Below are 12,470 nucleotides of genomic sequence, written 5' to 3'. Positions count from 1 at the left end.
ATAAACCACAGACGCATACCTTAGAACTAGAAGCATTTAACATGGTAGCTGTAATTTCTAATTGTTTTAAAACCATTAACTGGTCTTCCATAAGAGAGATCAATGGACAAATCACAAGAGTAAAACCTAAAAGGGGAAAAAAAAAAAATCTACGTTAAATGTTATACCACCACCAAAACAAGTTTCGACCATTCACCATCTTTACCATAATTTGTGGGCACCACCCCATCAATTCAGCCTAATTTCCAGTGCAACTTTAGCAATATACTATCTATTTCTTACCCTTGCTAATGAAGGAGGAAGATATGAATAAATGATCATAAGCCAAATAAGCAAATATAAGATTAAACAGAAATCTCTTCCCTTATTCAGTCCTTTAAAAATACAGATATTATTTTTAATTCACCGACATTATTATGTTTTTTAACTCATCAACAATATTAACAATCAGCATTGGTAATCTCAGTAAAATAATATAAATTAAGTCAAATACTATCCAGTGACATCAGGGAAAATTTATTGGAAAAAAAACAGCAACCTGTATTATTAAAAATGATAGTTACATGAGTATTTTTCCACTTACTATAGCAGATAATTTATTCTGAGTAGAAATCAGTGAAGTTTATTGACTAAATGAAGTTCTGGTAACATACCCTCTTTCTCTTGTAACTGAAATTGTTGACTGCTATAAGAGCTATTCTACACTACTTAAAACATATCTTATGTTTCTATAATTTGCTCCTTAAAATAACTTCAAGCAGAGGGCTGACTTGTTTAAAAAACTCAGATTAAGACCTTATCATGGATTTTGTACTCCCAATTATTCTCTCTCCTATATTTTCACCTTCTCCCTCATTATTAGCACCTTCTCATTACAGTTAAACAGGGTCAAGTCTCTCTCATTTTTGAAAAAACCATGGACACCGAATTTTGGGTCCTCTCTTTTTTCCTTCATAGCAATTGCTTCCCATCCCATGGCTTCAATGGCCATCTTCACATAACAGCCTCGAACTCAGCTAACTCAGATCTCTCAAAGCCAAGCTTCACACCCAAACATCCGCCTACTCACAGGACAATTTCACCTGGACATCTTGTAGGCATCGTAAATTCAATATGTCCCAAACTGAATTCATCCTCTTCCCTCTCTCACCATTCACAAGTAAGGTCTTTCTCCAATGTACCCTATTTCGGTAAACAACTTCACCATTTGTCTCAGCCAAAAATCAAGGCATCATTCTGGACGATCCCTTTTCCTACGCCCTTCGCCAATGAATGTCAAGTCCTACTGCATCTGTCTTCTAAGTGCTTCTGGGATTCCTCCATCTGCTGAAATTATCCTTCTAAACCACAAATCTGACAAGTCTCTTACCTGTATAAAACTCTTCAATGGCCTGCCATTAATCTATGGGTAAGTTTTCAAAATATCTTTCAAGACTCTTTCTGCATGTCTGCCCCTCACTTCCTGGCACACTGAAATTCTTCCAGATAACTGTCTACACCATACCATGCATGTTCTCTCCGACTTTTGGGCTCTCACAAATACTGCTTCCTGCATGAACACATGAATGAACACCCTTCCTTCCTTCACTGTCCTTTTTTTCTTTTTTTTGCCTACTTATCCTTTGCTTTTAGCTGAAATGCCACTTCTTCAGGACAGCCTTCCCTGACAGCTCCTAGACCAGATCTTTATGCTGACTTAATTCCCTAGTAAAACCTTTATCACAAAACTCTATTGCAATTACTTGTAATTATCTGTATTTTCAGGCCAGGGGTCAACAAACGAAGGGCTGGCTGCTTGGTTTTGTAAAGTTTTAACAGAACACAGCCACATCCACTTGTTTACATATTGTCTACGGCTGCTTCATTGTACAGTGGCAGAGTTCAGTAGTTACCACAGAGACCATACTGACCACAAAGTCTATGTTACTAACTTACTCTTTAAGGAATAGTTTGCTGACCCCTGCTCTCTACCCTTGACAGTTAGTATTAATTAGCACCAGCTCTGAGAGCCTGTTAGAAATGCAAGAACTCGAGTCTCACATAAATCAGAATCTGCATGTTAATCAGGTCACCAAGTGATTCTTATGCACGTTAAATTTGAGAAAGGGCTGCTCTACACTCTGAGCTCTGAAAACTGCAACCATGCCCGTTCCGCTCACTACTGTATCTGCAGTGCTTGACATCATGGCAGACACTCGATAAAGATCTGGGACTAGAACGTAGGTCTACTGATTCCTTTCCCAGTACTTTTTCTCCTACAACATGTTTTTAATTATATATCAGGAACCAGATAAAAGAATTAACAACTCTCAAAGTCTTCAACATCCCTCTTTAAGTGAACCCTTTAAATGTCTTAATGGAAAGATAAGCTTTTAAAATCAAGTTGATTTTTACATAAGTATGGTTAGAAATTATTTTTTGAAAGACTTAAAAATACATCCAGAGAAATGACATTTCCTCAACTTAAAATTTATCTTTATTAATACATACCATCTGAACATAATGCTGGTAACTGGTAGCATAAGCTCTTCCCACCTCCTGTAGGCATAACAAGAAAGATATCCTTTCCGGACATTGTTACATTAATAGTTTCAAGCTGAAGTAGTCTGAACGTCTTCAGTTTAAAGACATTTTGCAGAACATCTTTAACTTTAGCAGACCATGGAAAATCTAGAAGGAGAAAACTCAAGCTAAATATATTAGAACTATTTAGGATTATAAATGAGATACAAATATGAATGCCTGCTTTTATAATAGACAAGAATCAAATGAATACCGTGTTTCTCCGAAAATAAGACCTAGCCGGACCATCAGCTCTAATGCATCTTTTGGAGCAAAAATTAATAGAAGACCCGGTATTATATTTGTATTATATGTATTATATTATATGATATTATACCCGGTCTTATATTATAGTAAAATATATATATTGCATATATATTTGACAATATTTAATAGACAATATTTGACAATATTTAATAGACAACATTAACACAATGGACAATTTAACTCTCATAATAATAATTCTGAGATTAGTTTAACTTACTAAATTAAGCAAAAACAAATTTAATGATATATCATTAGAAACAATACATCAGAAAAAATGAAAGCATTTGCCAGTTGAGAGTTAACCTACAAAGAAGTTGCTTGATCAGATATTTGAAAAACAGTCTGAATGTCGACCAAGAAACTGAAAGTATCATAAAAAACTCAAATATCAGGGACAAAGTTAACAATTAGCTGGAATTTTTGGTGTAAATATCTTTTTTAGAAGTGAATCACTGGAAAACAAGGCCCACAAAAACACTGCAATTCCTTCTAGTTATAGTATTCCATTATAATTAATGGTACACATAACACTTGGCAAGTTCTTGAATCAAAAAAGGTTTGTTCACTAGAGGAAGAAAATGACCTAGATTCTGACAAAAAGTTTGAATATATTAACAATTGTTTAACTTTGCCTAGTGAAAATTTAGCAAATTTAGTTAAAATAAATACATTATTTTTTCAAGCATTGATTAATGTAGTTAGAACCACATTTAGAAAAAATAATAAAGTCTGAACAATAACAGCTTAATTCAAAAAGGCCATAGAACATGGTCTGCCTACAAGTTTCCCATGCCACTTAAGGAACGGCCAGTTGGACCTCTAAGCCTACTGGAAACACTGATCCATCCAGGCACAATGATTTGACTTCCAACTTAAAGAAACAAGAAGAAAACTAGCAAATAAGGGGAAAAAAAGTAAACCTTCTTTATTCCAAGAGGCAGGTGAAGAATCACACTCATTGCTGTCCCCGGCATTAGAATTCTCTAAACACTGCTTTATTCTGTTTGTTAGGATGTTTTTTTTCTGAGTGAGCTCCTGTTGCCTTTCCAGAAGTTCTTGAATTTGAATGTCTACTGCATGTAGCTCATTGGTTATAGAATCCAATTCCTCAGTTAGAGCTATGAGGGGAGAAAAAAAATACAATGACTAGACGAAGTTAATTCCAATTTTAGGTTTCCCTATTGATTTTCCAATATCCCTCACCATCTAAATGATTGACAAACTTACAGGAATTTAACAGAGTGGTTAACAACATTTGTTTTGGAGGTACACAGAACTGACTTAAATCTCAGGTCTTCCTCTTACCTGATGAGTGACCTCAGGCATGGTATTTAACTGAGCCTTGGTTTCCCCATCTGTAAAATGGGGATAATACCTAATTTTCATAGCACTGTTGTAAAATATAAAATGAGGTAACATACTGGAAGTTCTGGATGCAGTACATGGTACACAGTTAAGTACTTAAATAAGTGATAATCATTTGAATTATGTTGCAGGCAGTGGTCCAACAATCTCCTAAATCATTTAAGTGACCAGATTTTGTAGTAAAAAGAAGCTATTTGAAAGTAATCTCCTAACTTTTTAACTATTATTTCACAGAAACATTCACGTTTGGACTTATATGGTGGCACAATAAGGATTCAGTGATTATAAACAAGACGATGAAAAAGAGAAATCAAGTGCGCTACTGGAATTGACATTACAGCTCCATCATAATATATAAAGAAGCCTGAATGTCTGATTCTAATCAGACAAGGTCAACGTGAGATTCCTTTTGACACATCAGTGGAAGCTAGAAAATTTTAAAGATATCATTGGTGCTTTCTAAAACATCTACCTGTATTATTCAGTGTCCACTTTTAAAGTCTTTTCATGAGATATAATCTTATGATTATGATTTAAAATAGGATGTTATGGTGATTTTGTATTGTACCAACTGCCAGAATTCCCTTTCCTGCATGAGTCTGGGTTAGGGTTGGCAACAAGTGAATTCTGCATGAGCTTTAGAAGATGGAAATGACACAGCAGGACGATTTACATTCAGATGGTTGGCATAAGGTCAGGTACTATTGCAGCTCACTCATGTCGTCATGGATCTGCTGGTTCACCTTGTTGACATGGGGCAGAAGCCAGTCCCTCCAGCTCCTGCTCAATGTCCTTGGGGCAACTGCTTGGCCCACAGCTTCTCTGAAGCCTTGGCCTAATTCATTGGTAACTTTTTGCGACAAGCACACCAGCTCCTCTGCAGGGCACCAGCATCCTGGAGGTCAGAGCCTTGTAGGCAATGACACCCCAACATGACTCCCAGTGAGAAACAGATGGATTCCACTTTGTCCTTGTGGGTTTCAGCTCATCCTTAACCGCCCACACTTCCATCCGTCTTCCCGTCCCTAATGCTGGCATTACTGCCATCAGGATCAGCAACAGACTGCTTAACTAGCTCCCTGAGTATGTAGGGACTAATCCCTATGATAAATCCCCTTATCTGACTGAGCCCTAACCAACACCCAGTGCTATTTCCGATGAACCGAAACTTAAGAGAAGGTTCTCTGAATTGCTTCTGGGCCACCTGGAACTGGGTCTCGATCTGATTAGATTTAAAGACATTAATGATCCTTGTTTGCAGTGATAAAAGGGATAGTGCTATTCCATGGCGTGCAGTAGAAAGTTTGTATTTAAGTTATAATCTACAGACACCAGTAATTAAGTATCTAGAGAAGGTCAGTCTCTGGGTGACCAAATGTTTCCTGTCACATAACATTTTGGTGAAAATAATGAGGTTGATTGGTTGCTTCAAAATATGCTGGAGAATTTGGGGAGAGCAATGCAGGATTTGTATAAAAGGACCTCAAAGTTTCTATGATTGTCCTATAAGAAATGTCACCTCTTATAGCCACAAGGTCAACATTAGGGAATACACACCCTAAGTCTAAATCCCACAGGTGGCTGAAATACAATGCAAATTGAATTCCCAACATTGCAGGGACTCCTATTAAAGTAACAACACTTATTAGGAAGGAGTGAGGCTCTGACATTGGGATGGGAACATCTGGGCAGATTCCAATGAAGCAGGGACCTTGAGCCACTAAGTTCTGCCAAGTGTCTTTTGCCCTTCCTCCCCTTTCGGAAACAGTCTCCTCCTGCCTGAAATACCTGGAGTGGTCTTTCCTGAGGTATATTTTACCGTGTATAACGCCCACTTTTTCGCCCAAATTTGTGAGGAAAAAACAAGGATGCGCAATATGGGTAGTACTAATTCCACATCTATATAAACGTTTTTAATTCTTTTACTTATGCTTATGAGTTAAAACTGTAACTCTAAAAATCAATAACGAGATCCGTATGCAGAACAATACCCTGGAATACAAGGTTTTGTTGAACTTAACTAGGAACTTGCAATGACGAAGAGTTCTTGGCCTTCTATGTTGCATAAATACTGTATGTTTGTTACTGGTACATAAAATTCCTTATTCCTTGTATCTGTTCTTGTGTTTTATAATGATTTGTTACATAAAATTTCTTGTACCATAATATGTTAAAAAATATAGGCTAAAATTCTTTTATAATACAAAAAACAAGTACCTAAATACAAATAAAAATTTGAATTAAAAAAATTTTCTTATTTTCCCTGAAAGTTTGGGCCCAAAACGTGGGTGCATATTACACATGGCAGCGCATTATACATGGCAAAATACAGAGTATATGGAAATAGATCCTAAGGGTACTACAGAAGAGTGGACGGAACATAATATTAAAATGAAGCTAAATTTATTGGTATGGACTCAATAAGAACTTCTGGATTTAGTGTGCTATAGTAGTGCCAGGACTGATTCTAATAATTTGTTTAGTTGATTGCCAGAAACTGGGCCCCAAAGATGAATTATCAGAAAGTTGCATGGAATGTCACAAGTGTAGATTCCAATGAAGCTGACGGGCTAGAACTTCCTGAGTATACACTAAAGGAGGGGATCCAGGGACTTGGGGAGACAGGAGTGCTAGAGTGGATGATCGGGTGATTGATCGTCCACTCTCTTGCTGTCGCCCAGGAGATGCAGAGGACACTCCCTTCACCAAGACTGAGAAATACATTCATGAAGGGAGCCCCAGCATCACTGAGATCTGCTGCTGTCCATAAGCCAGGAACGACAGTAGGAAGTACTACCTTTGAACTAGACTACCAGAATCAATGAGAATAATGGATTCTAAGATATGAGGTGCTAAATGGTGGCAATTCGTGACCAAAGAAGAAGTCAATGCGGTTGCCTTAATGGGGAACAGAGCAAAGGCAGGACTCAGAATAGTCAGACCCAGAGATCTTTGGCATTGGCTAGTTGATCGTGATTATCCCTGAGATGGACATAGAAGGCTTGATTTGCACAGAATCAGAGCCCTGATTCTGTTATATCTTGAATCATCACAACATAGTCACAGTCCTTCAACCAATTCCCAGAAATGAGCCAATTTATAGATCAAGAGTCCCTTGAATAACATGAAGGTTGAGGAAGGACTCTACTTATACATCTGAAAATGTATGTAGTAAATCGTTCCACTAGTTTCCTCCAGATAAATTTATCAGGGTAGTTGTGTACAGGAAAATAACTTCTCAGAAATCACCATTAACTCTGAACTGATTAATTCCCGGAGAACTAAAATGCCAGGGTGATCTACCAGTCAGAGGATGGACTGATCGCACGCAAGTCAGGTGTTCGATGCAGTTTTGGTTCAGGTCCATCTCACCCACTCTGTAGTAGGCTCAGGATGTCCTCTAACCCACTCTGTGGTTATTTCCCCAGTTCCATAATGCATAATTACAACAGAGGTATTTAGCAGTTCTTGTGAATTTTTTTCACTTTCCCATTACCAAATCCTGAGAAAAGTTGGTCAGAAAATGGGGAAAATCGGCTCCTTGAACCCAGGTGGTTGGTAGTATCGGTCATCACTTTGTGGAAACGATTCATCATGGAGAACAGAAAACAGTTTATACCTCGGGATTCAGGAACCGGAAAGCGAAAAAAATTTGAGAATGGGCAGGAATTCTCACCTGGAAACCCTAATATTTAGCAACCAGCTGAATTCGCACATTGCTTCCCTGGCCCATCAGTAAGGACTATTATGATAGGAAAGATCACGTGGAAGCCAGTGTACTGCCCTTATCCACCAAAACAGTGAATAGTGCTATATCTTCCATAGACAGCATTCCTGGGCCTGGGGGTCAGGGGTAGAAATGGGAGTGGCTCCTCTTACTATTACCCCTAGTGATCCGCTAGTGAAATGTTTGCTTCCCATCCTTGAAACTTTGGACTCTGCTGGTCCAGAGGTCTTACTTAACAAGGAAGAAATGCTTCTACTAGAGGAAAAAGCAATGGCTCCATTGAACTGCAAGTTGACCGCTTCTTGGCCACTTTGGGTTCCTCATACCAGTAAATCAACAGACAAAGAAAGGGATTACTGTGGGCTGGGCTGAAAAATCCTGAGTATTAAAGGAGGTAATGAGTGGTATGTCTGGAATGTAGGGGATCCTTTAAGGTGTCTTTTGGTATTCCAATAACCTGTAATTAAAGTTAATAGAAAACTACAAAAACCAAATACAGGCAAACTGCTAAGGCAAGTCCCTACCAGGCAAGGACCCATGACCAGGTGAGATGCCTGCTGAGAACAAAGGGATGCGGAATGGAGAGTTGAAGAAGATAGCTATGACCACCGCTATGACCACATGCTCATGTGAGAAACTAGAACTGTAGTACCTATAAGCATTTCTTCTTTATTTTGGTATTTGTATACAAACCAAGGTTGGGTTTTTCGTCCTTGCTGGGGTTTTTTTGGTCCCTTCTCCTATTCCTCTAACATCCAAAATAAAATATGTTAATAGTAGCTAACTTCATATCTCAGGATTTAGGTTAGAGGATTATCAAGGAGGATGTGATTCAGCAAAAAGAGGATGAAGCATCCTAGAAAGACGAATAAAGAGAATTTGTGCCCTCTTTTGGAGAGAAGATCAGTGTGTATATGGTTGTACAAGGGACAGTTGTGTCAGATTAGGCAGAAGCATGATTTTGCTATTTCCTTTATTTGGAAGTTAAATATGATTAAATTAAGAGAGAAGTCTATGGGCTATGGGTGCCATATAGGCAAGGGGTAGACTCTGGTAGCTTTGTACTGGGATAACTTAGCTAAGCTGGAACTACATTTCCCAGAATTCGTTCCCTGCATAGTTCTAGGTTAGGTTAGGGCAAAGAGAACTTCACCAGAGATTTGGAAGATGGAAGCCAAGCAGTGGCCCTATTTTCTGTATTTAAGGTCAGTGTAAGGTCAGGAGTGGTGACCTCATTGGCCTAGGCAGCCACTGGGCCCACAACCGCTGCTGCTAGATATCCCTGGGGAAACAGCAGGCCCTGCAGCAACTCCAGATCCTGCGGGTTCTCCTCCTCCAGCTTCTCTGAACTCTCAGCCAGCTGCAGGCAACTCCTTGTGGAAGTTCAGCAGCTCTTTGACATGTCTCCTGCATCATCCAAATTGGTGGCTTTGTAGCAATGAGACTAATACAGGTTAAGAAACAGAAGTTCATCTAAACAGGTGGCAGTCTGTCTCTGGATTCCCCACTCCATACCCACGTTCTCCTCCTGACTGCTGGCTCTGCCGACTTCAGGCCCAGTACCAGACACACAGGCAACATACATAGAGTTTAACCACTTCCCATAATCACATAAGGGTTAAACCCTATAGTAAATCCCTTACGTCACTCACAGTGCCTCTGCTTCTCTGATCAAACCCTACCTGATAGAGATGTTAAAGTCAACCCATGCTACAAAGTCAGTGTCATTATACCACAGACAAAAATCAGGCTAAGAATATAAGAAAGTAGAGCGAGTTATAATAAATCAGTGTGTTAATGTTTTTGTTCAAAATTATACCATCTCTAATGCTGGCATGTATCACGTAAAACTTTTACTATAGGAGATGAGATTGAAAAGTCAAGTGAATGATTTCCATAATGAAGAGGGACTACAAGTGTGCAGGGCTTATTACAGCAACTATAACTCAAAAGCACACTGAATTGAATGGGGATCGCACTCGTGTTCCTAAGCTTAGATTGATGCATGGGAGGTACCATTCTTCAAAAACAGCACATTCTCTAGCAACATCCCAAACTGAAGTTAACACTGAAAGGAAAGTGATTTGCCACCATGGAAGCCATCAGACCCAAAGCAACAGACTGTTTGAAGGCAATTTCAAAGAGGTATTTCAAATATAGTTCAATAAGCGGGTAGAACAGAAGAGGTAGATATGAAAGCGAGACAATATTATGAAAGTAATTATTCAAAGCAAGCACCTCTTCTTAAAAAAAATGTATTCGTTCCATTGTTATTTTTAAGTCATCCCACTAATAAAACTTGACGTCTTATTAAGTAGAATAATATATACAATCTGGAAAGGATCAGACTGAACTAAGCTGAGATTCAGTATCCTCTCTTAAACCTTAATTTTAATCTCTAAGTCTGCTTGAGTTAGCACTAATATGACTTAAATTGTTACCGTTTATTATTAATTCTCAAACTGTGAGAATGAGTCATGAGACAAAGCCAAAACCTATGTGATTTTTTCATATTTATATTTAAATAAATTGTAAAGTTAGGGGGCAGAGGGCACGAGGGTCCCATATTTAAGAAAACCATTTATTTAAAGCTTGGAAATAACCTAATCCTGTCACCGTACTTTTAAAGCTAGTATGTAGCAAAGGCCATATTCATTAAATCCTACAAAAGACTAAAAAATAACCATACTATAAGTTCCTCACACCTGCCATCTACCTCTTAACTGAATAGATAGCAAGATCTTGCTAATAAGCACAGTACAATCTGGTCAAGTTTACAGAAACAAAGAATGGATGGAAATACATTAAAAATATCAAGAGCATCCTCCTGGGAAAAGTAGAATGGATGTTTTTCTTGTATACCTTAAAAACACTTCAAATAACTCCACTTATAGGAACATATCTTAAGGAAATAATGAAACAAAGCTTTTAATTCAAAGATGTTCAAGGCAGCATTTTTTATGTTTTAAAAAATGGAAACAGCATAAAAGTTCAACACTAAAAGATTAAATGACACATTATTTACTTAATGTCACTTCAAAACAAAATACAGTGCAGGTATTTGAACATTTAAAACAGAATTTATTTAACAATGTTTATATTCTATATTTACATTATGTTTTTAAAAATCACATTAAAAACAATACGTGCAAAATGTTAAAATTTTTGTTTAAAAATAATAAATATTACAGTATTAATCTGAGCAATAAGATTAGAAGTGATTTATATTTCCTACTCTATAATTTTTAAGTTTCTAGAATTCTATCAAAAACATGCTATCCTTGGAACCTTATGCATTGATAGTGGGAATATAAAATGGTGCAGCCGCGATGGAAAACAGTATGATGGTTACTCAAAAAATTAAACAGAAATAACCTTGTGATTCAGCAATTCCATTTCTAGGTATATACCCAAAAGAATTCAAAGCAGTGAGTAACTCAAATAGGTATTTGTACACCAATGTTCATAGCAGCATTATTCACAATAGCCAAAAATTGCAACAATCCAAATGTCCAGATTAACAAAAGGTGGTATATACATGCAATGGAATATTATTCAGCCTTAAAAAGATACATGTTACAACACGGATGAACCTCAAAGACATTATGGTAAGTGAAATAATCTAGACACAAAAGAACAAATATTGTATGATTCCACCTAAATGAAGTATCTAGAGTAGTCAAATTCACAGAAAGCAGAACAGTGTTACTAAGGGTTGCAAAGAAGCAGGTAACTGAGAGTTATTTAATGGATACAGAGTTTCAGTTTGGGAAGACGAAAATGTTCTGCAGATGGATATTAGTGATGGATACCCAACAATGTGAAGGCATTTATTTAATGCCACTGAATTTTACACTTAAAAATAGTTAAAATGATAAATTTTGTAAGGTATATTTACCATAATTTTAATACAATCTGAAAAAACAGCATTTCTATAGTCTGAATTTTTAAACAAATATTTTTTAAATTTATTTTTATTTATCTAAGACTTTTATTTAGAGCAGTTTAAGGTTCACAGAAAAGTTAAGGGGAAGGTACAGAGAAAAGCAAATATATTTTTTTCAAAGAACATGCAATTAGAAATAGAACAGAATGAACAAGAAAATGTAATCATTTCACTAACCTGAAATAGATGCCATTCTAAAATTGAATTGGAGATCCAAATTTCTTTCTAAAAATAAAAGAAAAATCACAGCAATAATTTTTTTAAAAACAGTACTACTGATTATGCTCTATCAATGATAATCTGTCATGACTAAGCACGAAAAATCTTAGAAAGTAAATTATATATTGCAATGATCCTTTAAATAAGGACTAAATGATTATTACCATACTAATTTTTATGGAAAATTCTCTAGATTTCGGAGAAGTGTCTGAGTTACATAAACATAACAAGCATGTCAGTAACACTTAACAAACATCTAGCAGATGCAAAGTGATGTAACAAAAAAGAACAAAGATTTGAGGTTAAAAACAGTTAGAGCATGAAATTATTGTGTGATTTTTTACAAAATTACAAACCCTATTCCTCTCAGCCTCTTCCACTACT

The 12,470-nt window shown here is 36.9% G+C and overlaps 1 protein-coding gene across 2 annotated transcripts in view; it reads right to left on the bottom strand.

Moving 5' to 3' along the window:
- RECQL (RecQ like helicase) overlaps positions 1–12,470 on the bottom strand; it is a 30,620-nt gene that overhangs the window by 16,215 nt on the left and 1,935 nt on the right. For both annotated transcript variants that reach the window (XM_019738171.2, XM_074325941.1), the window contains exons 2-5: positions 12,045–12,092; positions 3,750–3,947; positions 2,491–2,670; positions 20–126 (exon numbers count right to left, since the gene is read on the bottom strand). In XM_019738171.2, coding sequence (XP_019593730.2) covers positions 20–126; positions 2,491–2,670; positions 3,750–3,947; positions 12,045–12,092 — 533 coding nt within the window. The remainder of the gene's footprint in view (positions 1–19; positions 127–2,490; positions 2,671–3,749; positions 3,948–12,044; positions 12,093–12,470) is intronic.

This window comes from Rhinolophus sinicus, linkage group LG02 (assembly GCF_036562045.2).
Source record: "Rhinolophus sinicus isolate RSC01 linkage group LG02, ASM3656204v1, whole genome shotgun sequence".
Taxonomy (NCBI): Eukaryota; Metazoa; Chordata; class Mammalia; order Chiroptera; family Rhinolophidae; genus Rhinolophus; species Rhinolophus sinicus.
Note: the sequence above shows the minus strand (reverse complement) of the source record. Positions and strands in the feature narration are given on the sequence as shown.